Source organism: Triticum urartu, chromosome 6, assembly GCF_003073215.2.
Source record: "Triticum urartu cultivar G1812 chromosome 6, Tu2.1, whole genome shotgun sequence".
NCBI lineage: Eukaryota > Viridiplantae > Streptophyta > Magnoliopsida > Poales > Poaceae > Triticum > Triticum urartu.
The window spans coordinates 32,217,685-32,235,947 of NC_053027.1; the positions used below are offsets into that span (position 1 = coordinate 32,217,685).

An 18,263-nucleotide genomic window follows, 5' to 3' on the forward strand; every position below is an offset into this window, starting at 1 on the left:
ACCGTAGTTACCATGTTGCTTAAACTAAAATGACCCAAGTGTTTGTGATAGAGTTATCAACAAGAGAGTTTTTAAGTTACCAATTTGTTTGAACTAAGGTTACCACCCTTCAAGCCCTGATGTTACCATGTTTCTGTTTTGAACGCAGTTGAATAGTTTGAACACAAATGGTGGGTGATGATGGAAACATATGGCCAGACCGACAACAAGCATTTCCATTGATTTTCGTAGAAACTCGATATGAAATACTTAATAAAAATAACAAAATCTTACAAGGAAGGTATTGAACACAACTATATATTTGCAAAACAAACTATAAGAATAATGAAATTAAAATGGCAAATTCATTTTTCAACCCCCAGTGAAATCCTTAAATATATCAGAAATAAAATGTGTACGCATACAGAATAATTCCTTATTAGGTGGGTAAATATTACTCTTTTGGTGTATGAATTTAGAATAAATTGAATATTGGAAAAATGCTTTTGTATTAAATCCATACATTTCCCATAAACTGATAAATACAGAATAAGGTCTAGATACACTTTTAGGTTCATCAAGTAAAAACATAGTATAATTTTTACAACTACTTTTTGTGATCCTATCATTTTGTAAATGTGTACAAGAAAATCCGTATCAATATACTGACAAAATTGTTTATGGGCGGTCGTGTCAAGACCTAAAACGACATGCACAAAATGTAAATTCTAACCATGCAAATGTCGAAAGAGCCAAAAAAAAAATATGATTTGTCATATGATGTTGTGACCTAATTATTATGGTTTTGATTAAGCAGTAAATATGATTATCACAACCGAGAAGGACGAATACAATATCATGCGAAGGTACACAACTCAACGCCTACCTACTATACTATTCAAGAGGGCTTATCAGAGAGTTTCATATGTTTCCTCTATCGGCAACAGGCCAAGAGGCAATAAATTGAGACCACCGCATATTAATCCAAATGTTAATAAGTTTGATTATGGTTCAAGAAAATCTCAAATAACCAAGAAGCGAATAATTGATAAATCATGTGTCATCACACGTGTTGTACTTCTGATTTTACGGGGAAAAGCGAATTGATGTTTCCCATGCACAATATGTAGAGAAATATTTACACCACTAGAGACCTAGCCGCGCAAATGCGCGGGCCACTCCGCTAGTTGCATCATAAAGTGAAATAATGATCAAAAATATTATAAATAACAGTAGAAAAACATGATGCAAAATGAATGATTATGGTCCTAGCAGTGGGTGTTTGTCTCCAGCGAGGTTAAGGACCAGCGGAGCACTCGTAGAGGAGCTCCTCCTCCAAGTCTGAGGGCACCTGAACGGTCGTGGTCCGGCTGAACCCGCATCCGTAACGGCCGAATCCAGCCTCCACCGCCCTTTGCCGAGCGTGGCGAGCTGCCTTTGCCTTCAATTCCGGTCAGTGCAAAGGACACAATGTCGGTAGTGTGGGCACGAGGATCCATCTCCAGCCACGAGAACCAAGTGCTGGAGGGGGCGGTCGCAGAGCGCGACCGGCTGACACGATCAAGCGTGGAGCTTGACTGTCGAACTATCGGGACGACGCAGAGCTCGAGCTACCGTCCTTATCCATTTGCGACCGGCGAAGGGCAATATAATACGGAGCACAAGCTCCTCGTCGTTCGGGGTTTCGATCGGAGTCGTTGCTGGATCGGCTGCCGAAGCCGGACATGGTGGAGGGGAGGACACGAGCAATGGAAATAGTGCAGTCGAAAAGAGTGTGGCTTTCACTATGATTTTTTTTCTAGGGTGAGGTATTTGTGAGGACAGGATGGGCCAGTGTGGGCTGGATCCGACGTGATGATTGTGTCCGAGCATGTCCAGACCGTCCTATATCCACCTCATATATTGGCTGGGTTCCTGAGGTGTCGGATAGAACAGTGAGAGGTCCGGGGTGTCATTTTCGTGACCGGGCAATTTGACCGATACATAAGGTTGATTTAAGGGATCAAGCCATAGATGTTCTAATTCTTGCAAACGCTTGTGAAACCAGCGAGACCCAGAGGGCAGCTGTTTGGTACAGGGCCTCGGCAGGGTGTGCATGCATGGTTTCCAGTTCTGAATACAACCCCTGAAAGTGCACAGGAAATGCTGCACCTTCAGGCTATGCCCTTCGCTAGATTCAGCCAGCGATCCGTGCTTCGGTGGACGCGCAGCAGAAGAAGGCGAGGCACTTCTTGATTCTTGTGCTATGCGCAGCAGTATAAATACAGGGAACACCGCCCCCAACCAACGGCCCAACCGCCTCCCCAACCAATTCTTCTTCAAACTTCCGCCACCCCCAACGGCCGCTTCCATGGCCTCGTCCTCCTCCTCCTCCTCCATGCCCTCCACCGCCGCCTCCTCCTCGTGGCCCCCCGCCGACGCAGCGCTCGCGCCGAGCCTCGACTACGACACGGCCTCTCCGGTTCTGGGGAGTTTGCCACCGCGTCCTTCCAGGGGCGGGAGAGCTGCGCCGCCGCCGCGTCCTCCGGGGAGGAGCGAGGACCGTCGGAGAGGAGGGAAGACGCCCAGCTACACGTTAGACAGGGACACCGTCGGCATGTCGCCCGGTTCGCTCTACGGGCGCGCGGGCGATGCCGCAGCGGAGACGACTGCGGCCACGGCCAAGGCGGCGCCGGCGACGACCTCTTCCGCGCCTGCCACGTCGACCTCGGCGGGGACGGTCTCCGCGCGTCCACCGACCTGCGCCGCCCCGGGGACCTTCGCCGCAGCGAAGGCGGTTCTCTCAGGTGCGATCAGTCCCCTCCCGGCCGAGTTTTCCTGTTGATTTCTTGTTCTTGCTTTCTTGCAAAACTAATCGGGGGAATTCGCTCAGGGCTTCCCGCCCTGCTGCCTGCTGTGCAGGTGTTCGGCGACTACCGCTTCGGGTACACGATGGGCGACCTCTTCCAGGACCTCGAGAAGCTCCAGCTCGAGCCGCCGAACGTCAACGAGCCGATGCATCCGCCGCCGCTCCAGTTTCAGGTCCAGCCGCCGCTCCGGTCCCAGCGGCTTCAGACCCCCCCGCTACTTCAACGCGCCGATGGCTCAGGTTCAGCTCCAGGCCCCCCCGCTACACGCCATTGAAGTTCCACGGCTACCCGTTGGCGTCGAACCCTCCGGTGTTCATACGGGTTCAGTTCGAGCATCAGCAGGGGTTCTTCACGGGTTTCGTCAGGGTACAGGGCAGGTACACTACCATTTTGCACAGGAATTTGTCATGAACTGCAACTGGTGGTGTTCAGATTTTGGTGTAGATGCTATTAGCTGCAATGCAATGATCCCTTGGTGTATATTTTTGTGCTAATCTGCTTGTGCTTGATACAGTTTACTGAAACTGTTTTAGTCCAAGAAACAGTTAACTGAAACTGTTGTAGTCTGAAAAAACAGTTTTCTGAAACTCTTGTGGTCTAAAACTCATAGGTGTTGGGGATTGTCTGCAACTGTTGTAATCTTGTTGATAAGTAGATTAAGATCTGTTATTGGGGGAATAAATCATTATGGAACTTAAAACTCCAAATCATTTGATTCATCTCCATTTGGCCTTAACATAGAAGATGGTGATATCCGTTTGAATTAGCCCATTTTACATGCGCCGAATAACACTGCAAACAAAATTCTGGTTCCAACAATAATAAATTAAATGAATCTTATTTGTCCACATGAGCTGTATTCAGGTTTTGTACATACATGATCTGTAATCTTTGATCTTGTTTTTTTATTCTACAAAATTCTGAGATTTAGATTGTTCATCTGCCTCCTGCTGATCTTCTTTGGTAGTTGTCTGAAACTGTTGCAGTCTTATAAAAGGGTAAAAGTAGTTGGATGGAAATAGTAGGGGCCATGTGGATTTGTTCAGTTCTTGATTCAGATAATTCAGTTCCATGCTGGAACATTGGCCTGTAGATAGATAGGCAAATCAAGTTCAGTCATCTCATTTCACCTTTGCAGATAATATACTTTATTTTCTAACCTCTGAATTAATTCCTCAAAAAAAGAACTCTGAATATAATTCAGGTAGTATCTTACAATAGCGCATAAAACTTAGTTCCTTGCACATTATATTGTTTAAAGATTTTTCCTTCTTGATCTTGTTATTGATCATGTCTGCTGCCTAACTCGCTCATAATTTCTGCTAATTCAGCCTAGGATGTGAGCTGCAACACCCCGATGTCGACGCAGAGTAAATGAAGATCAGAGTGGGAGTTCTTCACAAGTTCAGCATACGATGACAGCAGAACTGGACGCCTACTTTTGCCTATAGAACATATAGATATAGGTTTAGAAAAATGCAATCAGCAGCTCGTGTGTTTCTTCTGCTAGCTAAACTCGCTTCGTTCCGTCGACAGAACAGGTCTTTTGGCCTCACCGTCCTATGATGCAGGACTGCTGAAATTGTTGACGCTGGATGTAGTCGCTCTTCTGACATTCATCTCTCTGATGTGATTCGTTGATGAAATTTTTCACCGTGGGGATTTTTACAATGAGTGGATGATCATGCAGTTTTCTTTATACCATTATTTAGCATAACTGGAAAATGCAGTGGTTTTATGATAGAATTGTAAGAAGCTTCAGAAATATCAACAGAACAGGGCGGCAAATCAATTTGATTGTTCTGCTTTTCTTTATGAGCATGCATGTATACTTGTGAAATTTGGATAGATTTGAATGGTTTGTCCAAAACCATCATGTGGATACTTGTAAGTACTCCCTCTGTAAACTAATAAAAGATCTTTTAGATCAGTACTTTAGTGATCTAAAAGATCTCATATTAGTTTACAGGCAAGTTTTTGCAATTCCTGTCAAGAACAGACACGTCATAATGATGATGATTTGCACCAGCTACTGAGAATGTTTCAGAATCGCAGATGGCTTGCTGCTGACAATCTATCTGCGGTCAGTCAGATAGAGTTGCAGTTTCCAGTTCATCTACTATGTTGTCTGTCTACCTTGCCTTTTCTGTCTGTTGAAATCAATATGACTCCTCAATCAGGACTCGTATGTAAGAACATCATAGGTCCTATGATCACAAGTTTCCGTAGATGCAATAGCAGTTTAATGATAATCATAACTGCACGCATTATACGAGGCCAAGCAGGAGCAGTATATTGTGTACTCGTAAATCATTCAGGTTCAGAGGCTAGATAAATTCAAGTAACCAAACTACAGATATGATATGATGTATGGAACATCAGATGTTCCAGTGGTAGCTGCATCGTTGAAAAATCCTCAACTTCTCAGTGAGATGGACTGTACAGCTACATTGCACGCCTACAATCAAACATCAGGAGGGCACGCGTGCAGGCGACTTAGTGTTTTTGCACCAGCGAGCACCCAGAGACATAGAAGAATATTTCGGTGTGAGTAATACATAAATTGTGCAAGGCTATAGATTCCAATGATAGACAAGTTCTCCGTTTCAAAAAAAAATTATAGACAAGTTTAGCAACCATACAAGCAGTGCAAACGATATAAGATTTATTATGTTAGACAAGTATAGTACCCATACAGGTAGTGAAAATGAAATAAGATTTGTTACAGCAATGCAATCTCATTGTGGTTAGCATTACAAAGTAATGTTTAGACAACGTTTGAGTGAGGAGAAATTTACAGCCTCAAATAGTGGCAATGCAGCACTTTATATCCTTGTGCTATCACATAATCTGCGCAAAAGACAAGAGATGGGGAGCATGCCGTGCACTTTATATCAGTGTGCTAGTGCTATCATAAACTCTGCACAAACTGCATGCTAAATATTGTATCCTCGTACGTTTTTGTCATACGCCTCCCAAAAAAGGGAGCCGGGTTCTACTATTGGCATAACGAAACAAGGTTTTTACACACTGAAAAAGAAAAGAAAAAACGCATCCCAAAAGACTCATGAACCTCACACGAAAGTGACGCAGGGTTGCAAGAGCAAACTCCAAGGAAAGTGGACAGCAATCCACACCAGGACATAGACACAAAAGAGAAGATAAGATTTGGGGGACAAGCTAGCCCCAGACTGATTTGTTCAGAACGAAAAACATACAGGACAGATAACCTGGATCGAAACACCACAATCAAGCAGTAACAAGACTTTTTGTTATTACTGCCGCTCAATATCCATCAGCTCATTTTGTTCATCTTCACTCTCATCTTCTTCACTGATGCTCAGTAAGCCACCAGTCGAGGACGCACTAGCAGCTTCATGGGTCCTGAACTCCTGATAGCTGAATTCTGGATCGCCGCCTCCCCTTCCAGAAGATTTGGCTTTCACCATCCTTCTGTAAACCTGCCCAGTGACATAGAAAAACATAAAAATAATAAATCAGCTCAGCAGGAGCCAACGGTAATTTCTTCTCAAAATAAGCTCTGTTTCGAGTTTTCCAGATAACCCAACAAAAGGCAGCAATTGTAAATTAATGCCTAAGGGAATTTTATCAGCGACCCAAGTAAAGTATTGTGTGAAGCATCTGAGGTCTATCATATAGACCCATAGTATTGCAGATAGAGCTCCACATGTATGATGCAGCCAAACAGGCAAAGAAGAGATGATGAATAGATTCGTTCTCCTCACAAAAGCTACAAATATAATCCCCAACCCAGTTTATTCTTCTCATACTGTCTTTTGTGGCAATCACATTGTGCCAAATCAGCCATAGTATATCTTAATTTTTAGAGGGATATTGGCTTTCCACATTGCATCCTCCTACTGATACATAATCTGCAATTAAACACATGTACTATATGAGTTATGCAAGTGCTACTTTATCAAGACTTGGAATCAAGCCATTGTTGTGCAACAAAAAAAAACTGTGGACCAAAATTGCAGAAGGTGGAATTAATGGCAGATTATCACAACTACTCCCTCCTTCTCATAATATAAGAGCGTTTTTGACACTATACTACTGTAAAAAATGCTCTTATATTATGGGACGGACACACATAATCTAAGGACCAAACGTCTGAAGAAACTTTACCGGAATCTTCAAGCACGGGCTTGCCTTGTTGTCTGCCAATGAAGAAGGCCATGCCATGATATAGGGATGAGATGGGCTTGTGTATGTACCATCAAAGAGCTTGGTTAGCTTTGCTGTTTCCAGGCAGAGGGATAGGAGGGACTCGGCTTGCCCAGAATACTTAGTAGACAGGTACACATAGCCATCGATAATCGCATCAACCTGCACCGTGGAATCATCCTCTGTGGCATCAACAAATAGACTCAGTGCAAAAGTACCTTCCAGCATCCACTTCTCAACACCGTGCTCATCAGCTCTCCAAACGCAAACAACGAGCATTCCTGTCTTTCCATCGTTGTCATCTGCGCCAGCCATACAGAGCTCCCCATCCTTGGTCTGACCAAGCATAAATTGCACAGTCTCTATCTCTTCAAAGAATGGCGGCAAATCCACTCTCGAGAATTGCAGTGTCGCAGTGTTGAGAATGAGTGCATAGGCTTGACTCGTGTGTTTCCAGTAGACGAATCCTTTCACCTGCGTACCAGGGTAAAAGGTGATGACCTTTTGACCATCTTCCTCGGGCTGCAGCGGCGGCGGGGTCTCCACCCACGGCAAAATCTGCCACTCGCTGCTGGTGGCCGGGGAGAAGACGGCGAGGCGCGCCGGCACTTGCCACGACATGTTCCGGTGTTGGACACAGACCATACGGAGCACTCCCTGGTCCTCTTCGGAGAAAAAATAGTACTCAGGCAAGCCGTGGAAGAGGATCTTGTCGGCGGGCGGCTGGGGGAAGAGATGCAGCGCCTGCGTGAGGGGGTTGTAGGCCGCGATCTGGTCCGTGGTTTGGTTGAGGAGGACGGCGTAGCCACCGTAGCAGGTCTCGAAGTGCCACCCGCGGGAGGAACCGCCGTTCTCCGGGAGACGGGTGAGGAAGAAATCGGCGCCGCGGACGGCGGCGGCGAGGTCCGGGTCGGAGCGGCCGCGGGAGGGGACGAAGGGGTGGCTGGCGATGCGGCTGGGGCAGATGAAGAAGCCGAGGATCTGGGGCGGGTGGAGCGCCAGGAAGCGGCGGCGGAAGGCGGGGGACGACCGGACGGCGCCGAGGAAGGTGCGGCAGGCGAGGGCGGCGCGGACGAGGCTCGGGAGGGACGGAAGCAGGAGGAAGATCTCGCGGAGGAGGTCGTCGCCGATACCGGTGATGGTGGTGGGTGCCGACGGTAGCGGGCGCTTCGCCGGCGGCGCTAGCCCTAGTTCTGAGGCCATGGCTGTCGAGCTCGAGAGGAAATGGCGACCGAAAATTGGATCTTTTGCCCCACTTATAATTTACCCCCTGAGAGGCTGCCGGGTGGGGCCGGGGCCACTGGTCATTGAGACAACCCTGAAACAAATCATCTAATTCCTTATCAAGTGGGGCAAATTATCTAATCTCGAGCCCACATGCAGACACCAAAATTCTTAAAAAGCTAAAAAAATCATACCATATATGAATTCGTCATTCATGGTTGCTTTGAGATTCATGCTATTTTTTTAAAAAAAAATTCTTTCATTGCTCCTTCCTCTTCCCTTGCTCGGGTGAGGAGAGAGCAATTCTATCCACCTCAAAAAAAAAAAACAATTCTACCATTTTTGGATCAATCATTCATGGTTGCTTTGTGATTCGGGCTATTTTTAAATAATATTCTTCAGAACCTGTCTTGTTTCAAAGAATTACATTTAGTTTCTTCTCATTTCAAAGTGTATTTTAATGTTTCACTAGACCGTGATGACCTGCTTTGCCGCACCCGTTCATTTCAGTGATAGAATTACGTCAATTTGCATGATCCAGTCTATATAGTCGTAATGTATACATAGGTTAATTTTGCATGAACTGGCCCTATAGCTGATTTAAACATGTTTGCATATATATGTTTGTAAATATTTAGCTTGCTGCTCCCAAAACCATTTCAGATAACAGTAATTGATTGGGGTGGAATGTAGCTTCACATGTTAAAACCATTTTGCAAGGAACATCCAAGTGTTGTTTCCTCCTTTCTCATTGTGATATGTTGTCAGTATCGAAGTGGCAAAGAGTTGTATGGCCACTAGGCATCTGGTCATGCCACTTATCACACAACTTGTTTAGTTCACTGATCTACTCTCAGCAGAATTCTCATCCAGAGTACACCCCATCCCCCTCATATGCTTGATCTAAAAGTATCCTGGCCATGCATGATCATCGTACTGATAAGAATGAGAAGCATGCTAACTCATTTGGGCATGACACACATTCTTCGTACCAACTTCTTCATCTAAAACACAAGAATTTTTCTTAGGGGTCCTAAGTGAAGAAACTATATGTGCGACTTGCAAGTACCTTGAGCAAATGAAACTGAACCTATGCTTAAATGAAGGAATGAGACAAAAAAGTGAGAATTGAGAGGTGATCATGAGGATGTAAGAGATGATCTCCAAGTTTCAAATATAGATGTCTATTGCATGAATTTTTCATAAGCCATGTATCCGTCAAACCAAAATTAGAGTTACTGTGATACCCATGCATCATCTGAAAATAGTTGAACATTTGTGAGCAGATAAGTTTGAATTGTGCATCATGGAAGAAAAAATTGAATGAACTCACTGTTAGGAAGTATTAATATTGGTCTAGAAGTCGTTATTAGGCTATGTTTCCGTTCCTTCAATGATAAGTCTTGTGTAATATATGTATGCCCTTTGGGCCTTGCAATACAATTAAGTTGCACCATAAAATGGTATTAGAGCCTAAGGCCTCAAGTTCGGACTTTTGGTTGCGTTGACTAGTGCACGAGGCTTAACATGGTATCATACTTTAATATCTTGAGTTCAAGTCCTAACTTTTGCAATTTAACCAAATTTTATTGTTGCGCCCATTTGTGTCCATGTATAACCCTCTTGAGCCATACCTCTGAGTCTACTCATGAGTTGACTTCCCGCGTCACACATGAGAGGGAGTGTTGAAGTGTATATGCGGATTGCCTAGTCCTTTTCATCAGTTTAGACTTTTGGTTGCGTTGGATAGTGCATGAAGCTCAACATGGTATCAAAGCTCGTGCCCTGAAGGTGGTCAAGGGATCGTCGGCCCGTGTCCTCAAGGTTGCTAGAAGCAAAGGAAATCCATTGGAAGTGATCGATGAGAAGTCACAAAACAAGCACAAGGGGCGTGCGGATCGTGATAGACCAAAAAAACCGATCAGGAGAGAGGATGAGTTGCGGCGTCCGGGGACAACCTAAAAATAGGCTCTAATATCATGTTAATCTTTATGCACTAGGCAACGCAATCCACATACACACTTTCAACACTCACAACTGCCACCATCTCCCAAATACAAAAAATTGGCAGATTAACTGACATCTCCTTGATATTACCTACACAAAGTACACACCAACTCCACCATAACTCGGTGGTCTCAATCTATTCTGACCCTCTAGACCTATTGTTTAATTAATGGGTTTTTATCATTTTTGCCACTAGTTATGTCCCACTACTCAGTTTTGCCATTAAAAGTTACAACTACTCAAAAATGCCATCGATCCGTGAGATGTTTGCTAAAAAATGCCATCGTTCCGTTAGATGTTTCCTAAAAAATGCCATTAGACATCGTTATTTTCACATCAAACTCATTGACCATGTTATATGACAAAAATAATCCTAGACCCACATGTCAGTTCTCTCTATCTCACAATGATAAGTGTGGCCCCACTTGCTAGGAGTAACCAAGCGAATAATTTTATAGAAAAATAAAAACGTCGTTGGGATCAAGTGGGCCCCACACTTTATTGTAGTAAGATAGAAGAAGAGCTGGCATGCTGGTTCATAGGTATTTGTGTCATTATAACATGGCAAAAGAGATTTGAGATCACAATAATGGTGCCAAGTGGCATTTTTGAACATGTGTCTAACAAAGCGATGGCATTTTTGAGCAGTTGAAATTCCTAGTGGCAAAACTGAGTAGTGGGACACAATCGATGGCATAAATGATTAAAACCCATTAATTAATTAGGAAAGACCAATTTAACTTCATTCTTTGCATCCCAAGAAGATAAGTCCTTGTTGAGATTTGTACCTAGTTGTAACCCTCATAACCTAACATGTATAGAAACAAAAGCAAACAAAATTAGAGGATCTCAAGCAATCACAAATATAAGCAAGTTGAGAGAGAGAGAGAGAGAGAGTTGTGGTTGCGAGATGTGGGAGGGTATTGATGGAGTGGAGAAGCTGGGAAAGAATGCCTACCTTCAACTTGATCTCTTTCATACTAGATTATTCCAGTCACCTCCCTTGTTGATGATCTCCTCTCCACCGTCAACGGCAACACCGTCGCGTGTGGCTTCCCATGTTGCAGCAAGTGCAGGCGGAAACCTAAGCATCATCATTGGCGAGGGCTGGGGGGAGGAGGCTTCCATCATGGCGACCATCAGGGGAAAGGACATGCCATCAATAGGGAAAACAAGAAGGGCGTCAGAGGCCACGATGCTGGGCTCACACAATTACCCTAGCCCACAGATATGTTGGCTCAGTTCATAGGAAATTGCCGAAGTTGTTTTGCGAAGTAGTGGCCCAGTTTACGGTTGGTAGTTGTCTCATGGTAAAAATGGGGCAGGAGTCGATGACAGAGGTGATCCAGCTCGTGCATGTCTGAATCGGACGGGTGGGAGTGCCTAATCGCCGTGGAGAGGCATAGCTCGCTTAGTTGTTTATGAGCAAACTCGGTCCAAAACAAGTGCATTCTTTCTTAGTGGAAACACAATGAAACAAGACAATTTGTGGCAAACTAAAAAGAAACATGAATCCCAAAAGCAACCACAGACGATGGATTCATATACGAGCATGCACAAGAGATAAACCACTCCCCTCAGTTGGGCCTTTCCCTACCTTAACGACAGAGATGGGTTATTCATGGTGTGCATGTTCTGAACAATAGAGAAAAGCAACATATGTAATAAAATTAAGGTAATTAGGTCTAGTTTGGATTTGTGTCCTCGTGCTATCTTGCCTGGTGTAAAGACATACCTCCGCCTCGGCACTAGCGCTACCGAATGCGTCACCATAGTAGGCTGACCTAGTGAAGTAGTTTTTGTGAAGGTTCTGAGGATTGGTTCATGGAACTTTTCATTGGGTTTAGGAAGGTTTCATGTGTTTTTTTCTTTCCTTTTGCCTTTATTTTATGATTTTCATTGATTTTTCTTTTCTTTTTGATATTTTATCTGTTCTTCTTCTAATACATGTCGATTTTTAATACAATTATAAATTCTTTGTACAGACGCTGCACATCTATTCGATATACGATGAACTATCTAAAATTGTTTAAAAATATTTTAGAAAGTCACTAACATGTTATTGAAAATGTCACGAACTTATTTTTTAAATGTGTGAACATTTTTTTAATATGACAAATAAATTTAATGCTAAAAAATACTCCCTCCGTCCCCAAAATATAAGAACAGTTTTGACACTACATTTTGTGTCAAAAATGATCTTACATTTTAGGACGGAGGGAGTATGTTTTTAGTTACTCAAAACAAATTACATTGTATAAACATCTTTTAAAATGTCATGAATTTTTTTTTGAACGCATGAACATATCTTACATTGTATTTTTTTTAAATGTCACGAACATATCTTTTGAAAAGCGTGAACATTTTTTGAATGTGATGTGCCATTTCCCCTTCTTGTAGATTGTATTGATGTGTTGAACCTTATTCCAGAGCTGGATCCCAGCCTGGATGTGCAAAAATTGTGGTTTCCACAACTTCCACTGATGTAAGCGAAAGGGATCACTAGAAAAGTTCCCAGCCGGTCTGCTATTGGAAGACCATGTGGTGTGATATGGGCCTCGTGCCTGAATCAATAGGTACAAAAAGTTGTCTTAACCACATTTTGGCAGTTTGCTAGTACTCCCTCTGTAAACTTCTATAAGAGCGTTTAGATCACTAAAGTAGTGATCTAAACACTCTTATATTAGTTTACGGAGGGAGTACATTACAAAGTAATACCAGCCAAATTGTTGGAAAACAGTTTCATCCTTAGCACCAAACTGATCAATCAATCCAGTGGCATCAGCAGTATGTATCTTTGCCAACACTAGAAAGAAATTCTTTCAAAGAATGCACAAGTATACCAGCCAACAACTCAAACAACACCACAAGTTTCTCTCCCTATCAAAGAAGAACGCACAAGTGTATATGCTATGCCTACCCCAACTTCATCACTGCATGTACATATCTGGAGGATGATATGCCTACCACTAATCTCATTCATAGGCAGCAGCCCAACTCAACTTTACCAGCGGAATCTATTCACTTCAACTCTGATCAGCAGAATCTTCTCTCTGGGAAGCCTGATGACTTGAACTCTGATCAGCAGGATGTTTTCTCTGGGAAGTCTGTTGATTTGAACCCTGATCAGCAGCATGTTCTCTCTGGGAAGCTTGATGACTTGAACTCTCAGCAGAAGGAGCGCGTGGGTAGATGATTTCGTAGTGATTTGCCGAGTACAGCAGGGTCACTCTCGGACGGGGAACTCCAGGAACAGTGTAGATATCTGGATCATATCCTCCTCGGACTCGCTCCACTCTGAGGGGTACCTCAAGCGCTCTGGCCAAGGCCACCATCATAACATGATGCGTGAACCGGCGAGCTGGAGTGACGCGCCAAAAGCACCACTGTACGTACAACAACAATAACAGGATAGGTAGATTGAGTGTCATGTATCCAACAATGGATGCATTGGAAATCAGCACAACGGTAATGTAAGGGAAGAATATGCATCACTGACATCTTCCAGATTGTAATTTCCTCTGAGCCCGGGTATAAGCGGTTCATACACCTCCCTGTGCCAGCACATCTGGATAGCTACTACTAATCTGAGGAAAATGAAAACTAACCAAGAAAATGTGTCAGAAATATGAATTGTGATGGACAAAAGGAAATATGAATTCAAGGGTGTTTCTCTCACTGTCTAGTGTCGTATCATCCTTGTTGAAGAACTTGAGAAGTTTCTCTTTACGGCGGCTAAAAATGGCACATATTATGTCAGTGAGATGGAATGCATTCGGCCACAATACTATGATGGAATTGCAGAAAACCAAGCAAGTCAAAAACCTGCTAGTTGATTCTCTGCCATGTTTCCGTCTCATTATTTTCTTGATCAGATTCTTAAATGCCTGAAAGAACCAGCGACTCAATAATTCGCAGTTGATAATCATATATCATAGGTTACAATGATACATACAGAATACTGATCAATGGCAAGATATAAAAGAACACACCTAAGATAACTCGCCTGAGAAGCTTTAGTTGTTAAGCATATACTATAGCTAGTAACAAACAGTGAGGTGGCTATACAATAATAACCAGTAGGTGAGCATTGTTGCAGTGCTCAAACAAGCATAAAATTATGTTACTTCCTTATTATATTGACGTTCCTTTGCAATTAAATTTTCTTAAGGCCGTTGCTACAATCGGGTCGTTAACTTTACAATAAACTTCAAATTTGAGTTTCTGCCAACAGTGCATAAAACTGTGATGGCATACCACTACTGTTAAGCAATGTGAATCTCCTGCAAATGACAAACAAAGTGTTGTACTGTAACCTGAATAGAATCATCATCCCTTGCAAGCATGTTTATCCAAGAAAGAACATTACCCTCAAAAAAAGAAAAGGAAAGAACCAAGTATGGAGAAGGCGAGAACTTACTTTGCTGCTCCTGCGAAAGTCAGAGTTCCATCGAAGATTTGCATGTTGCATGGACATTCTTTCAACAACACGAAGGAGACGTTGTTCCTCATGTGTGTCCTGCCTATCAATAACTTGCTCCTGTTGTACATTCATGAAAACAGAGAAAGTTAATAAATAACTAAACCTACATCCTATGATAATGAAAAGAGGGGAGGACAATTACAAGGTACGAAAATAGGAAGCTCCTGTAGAAACACTCCCCATCTCCAATCACCGATCTATATTCTGAATAGGCATCAAGATGGTTCGCCTCGTCAGAAGCAAGCCTATGATGCCTTCTGACTTCAGTGATGGGATGTGTCTGCAACGAACGCACAAATATGAGAATTCAAATTACACTGAGTTGAACATGGAAACAACATATCTAAAAATGTGATGGAAATTTTGTTTTCATTCAAATCTTCAGGTTTCCATGTTCGCTGGAAATGTTTGAAACCGCTAGTATATAATCCCATCATTGATACTGATTGGTTGTTGTTCAGTAAGAAAACGAGAAGATGTCTATTAACACATGATAAACTCAAGAACAGTACAAGTACGATTCAGGTCCCATCAGATTATCACAACCAAGAGTTAATATACAATTTAGTATTTATAAAGTGAACATGATCGTTCTGAACCACTAATCACAGTATCTTGTGATATAGGGCTTTGATCCTGATTTTTCTTGCACTTCCATTTTGAACATTACATCAGGCAAAATGGAGACAAACCTGGTGGTTCACATGTTCCGAACATATTTCCCTTCCTTCTCTACGAAAAATCTATTTGACAGGAAATGAAGAAAACGAAGTTAAAGACCATACATCCTGCCAGTCTTGCAATTGTACAGAATCAACAAGATCGAGTATTTAAAAACAAAGACATAAGGGGATGAAAAATAATGGAATTAACAAACAAGCAGTCAATTTTTTTTCCCTTTTCCCTGTCAAAAGGAAAAATAATACTGTATAGCAAGACCACAAAACATGTGCATCCAAAGCTTCTTTATTTTTGGCAACTATTTACATGAATTATATTCTGGGGCTTCTGAACCAGTTCCAGGTACCAATCGACATAATGGCGAAACTTCTCGACCAAATCCTAAAGTGGTCGCTGATTTTGCATGTGAATGGCAACCGATTTACAGGAATTATGTCCAATTATGCAGTCTTGAACTAATATCTAGATTAAAGTTTCTGATAACAGCATCTGTTTGCAAAGGAAGCTCATACATTTGACTTCAGGCTCTGTTGCCAAAATATTGCAGTAGAACATGACCTCATGATTTCCCCACATTTACAGACAACAGTTTCAACAAGATAGCCATTTGCTTCAAAATACAATTGCAAATTGTGGAAAGATCCACGAGCACCAAGGGCATTTGTACTTCTGCCAACATTTTCCCAAGATTCCTCCCCTACGCTAGGATGCCACATGACGCTCTAACCAAGATTTCATGCCTTGATTACACTAACAGGTCCAAGAATTTAACATGAACAAACAGAAACCAAAGAAAACCAAAAAATCCCAGTTCTATTTTCTATGCACAAAAAATCCCAGTTCATACCACCCGAGAATCACAACTTCACAAGTGAGAAGAGCGGACAAGATTCAGGCCATACCTTGTTCATGATCCGAGTCCAGTTTATACCTAGTTTGTCTTGCTTGGGTTTCACCTTTACCACAACCTTTACTTGTGATAGTTTCTCCTGCACCACAGAATTAGCATCAGGATCACATATTTGTGTTATTCATATGAATCGAGTTTTGAGGCTTCGGAGCCAGTTTCAGCCTTTCAGGCAACAGATGACAAAAGGCAAAAGCATAGAGCCATGTAATCCCGAACAAACATTCACTATAACAGATGATTAACTTCCCCTATAACACCATTCATCTACACTGGAAACTGGTACATTTTGACATCAAGATTTCTTGCCCAAGACATGATCCTCATATCTCCCCACATTTTTCACTTGCAGCAAAAGTGCAAAACATGCTATCATACCAAACCAAATAGAAGAATCAATTAGCACAAGCCTGGACGCCTAAATCTTGAACAGTTGTGAGTAATCACAACAAGATCCTTGCCTACCTCTAAATTTCATAACGCATCACAAGAAGAACTCGAGTAATAATCAGGAAATGCCTAATCGCCCAACTGTCCCCAACATTTCGCCGAGATTCCATTTCAACTGCTAAATCATCCCTGACCTCAAGATTTTAACAGACTACAGCAAGCAATTCCGACCAGATTCATGCCATTCATGCCCATACCTGTTCCTTCTGGTACATCGCCTCTTCCGCGCGCAACGAGTTGTACTGCTCAACAGGAAACCAAGAAACGCTCAAGAACGCACTCCAAGAACTCCAAGAACTCCAAGAAACAACAAGAGCACGTCGCAGAGGCCGTTACCTGCTGTTCCCGTCGCCTGTTGTCCTCGTCGACGGCCGCCTGCACTCTCGCCAGCCGCTGGAGCAACGACTGCGCAACCAGCTTGGGGTCGACCGACGGCGCCGCCTCGTCGGGCTCTTCCCGTAGCCCGATCGCCCCGTCGATGGCCGCCTGCTGTCGCACCAGCCGATCGATCATCCCGTGGTCGAACGGATGCGGCGCCGCGTTGGGCTCCTCCCTCGTGGCCGCCACCAAGGGGTCGCTCCACGTAGCCGGCGCCCTGCCGCCGCGGGCTCTGAGTTCCGCGGCGGTGCTCGACTCGGTGACCCCGTCTCCGAAGGCCCCGGCCCTGAATGCCGCGCCGTAGTCGATGGAGGAGTCGGAGGAGCTGCTGCTGCCCGCGGGGCTCGGAGGAGGAGGAATGCCCCAGGGCGGCAGCGGGGGCACCGGATCCTTGCCCTTCCGTCGGTCGAACACCGTGGCGGGGCTCGGAGGAGGAGGAATGGCCCAGGGCGGCAGCAGGGGCACCGGATCCTTGCCCTTCCGGGGGTCGAACACCGTCGCGGGGGTCGACCCATCGGCGCCGCCTCCGGCCTGCTCGAGGTGGAGGGGCGTCGTGCGGGGAGGTGGAGGTGGCGGCGCCGCAGCGCTCGGGGAGGAGCCCCCATGGGCCGGTTCGTCGACGCGGTCCTCCTCGACCGGTTCTGCTGCTCCTGTACCCGAACCGGGTGGCTCCATGGCGGTCGCGGCCGGAGGACTCGCGTGGCAATTCCGCTAACTCGCGGGGGGCCTGGAGAAGAAACTTGTGGAGGGTGCCGGATGGAAAATGAGAGAAGCTTTGACGGCTATTTATTTGGAAAACCCTGATGGCGGTTTGGCCTTTGGGAGTTTTATTTTCTTCAAACAACTACACGTTGAACCACAAAAAAGAAAAACTCCACGTTGAACCACACCTATATTATACCAATATAAAAAGATTCAAAGGGGTAGATCCAAATGATCTCGGCCATCGAACTAAGCCAATCCAATGACCTAGACTGCTTCAATGACGAGCGTTAAACGTGTTTAACATGCAATTAATATTATACCAAATATTGCACTAATCACAGTATTAACACACAAATAATAACATACCTAATATCCCCGTGCAATTAATATATTACCTAAATATTAACGTGCG

The 18,263-nt window shown here is 44.0% G+C and overlaps 2 protein-coding genes across 5 annotated transcripts; both read right to left on the reverse strand.

The window, feature by feature from the left end:
* Positions 1-5,791: 5,791 nt before the first annotated feature.
* On the reverse strand, positions 5,792-8,231 carry LOC125516215. 2 transcript variants are annotated; one of them, XM_048681699.1, is made up of 2 exons: positions 6,978-8,231; positions 5,792-6,289 (listed from the first exon to the last, which is right to left on the reverse strand). In XM_048681699.1, the coding sequence occupies exons 1-2, from the start codon at positions 8,217-8,219 to the stop codon at positions 6,104-6,106; spliced, it is 1,428 nt and encodes a 475-aa protein (XP_048537656.1). In that variant the 5' UTR covers positions 8,220-8,231; the 3' UTR covers positions 5,792-6,103. The 2 variants fall into 2 exon arrangements, with proteins under 2 accessions (XP_048537656.1, XP_048537657.1); XM_048681700.1 differs by having other exon boundaries at positions 6,147-6,721.
* A 4,750-nt stretch (positions 8,232-12,981) lies between these two features.
* Positions 12,982-17,852, reverse strand: LOC125516209. Of its 3 annotated transcripts, none has more exons than XM_048681694.1 (10): positions 17,105-17,852; positions 16,966-17,010; positions 16,314-16,400; positions 15,423-15,473; positions 14,873-15,010; positions 14,668-14,787; positions 13,927-14,134; positions 13,747-13,850; positions 13,431-13,633; positions 12,982-13,400 (listed from the first exon to the last, which is right to left on the reverse strand). In XM_048681694.1, the coding sequence occupies exons 1-10, from the start codon at positions 17,819-17,821 to the stop codon at positions 13,274-13,276; spliced, it is 1,800 nt and encodes a 599-aa protein (XP_048537651.1). In that variant the 5' UTR covers positions 17,822-17,852; the 3' UTR covers positions 12,982-13,273. The 3 variants fall into 3 exon arrangements, with proteins under 3 accessions (XP_048537651.1, XP_048537652.1, XP_048537650.1); XM_048681695.1 differs by having other exon boundaries at positions 12,982-13,633; positions 13,927-13,982; positions 14,073-14,134; positions 17,105-17,841; XM_048681693.1 differs by having other exon boundaries at positions 12,982-13,633; positions 17,105-17,848.
* Between the last annotated feature and the right edge of the window lie 411 nt (positions 17,853-18,263).

Coding starts and splice junctions, on each gene's coding strand:
- LOC125516215 (XM_048681699.1), bottom strand. CDS start 8,219: ATGGCCTCAGAACTAGGGCTAGCGCCGCCGGCGAAGCGCCCGCTACCG. Junction 6,290..6,977: donor GCCCGTGCTTGAAGATTCCG/GTAAAGTTTCTT, acceptor GTCACTGGGCAG/GTTTACAGAAGGATGGTGAA.
- LOC125516209 (XM_048681693.1), bottom strand. CDS start 17,821: ATGGAGCCACCCGGTTCGGGTACAGGAGCAGCAGAACCGGTCGAGGAG. Junction 16,401..16,965: donor CGATGTACCAGAAGGAACAG/GTATGGGCATGA, acceptor TCTGTGGTGCAG/GAGAAACTATCACAAGTAAA. Junction 15,474..16,313: donor GGACTCGGATCATGAACAAG/GTATGGCCTGAA, acceptor CCTGTCAAATAG/ATTTTTCGTAGAGAAGGAAG.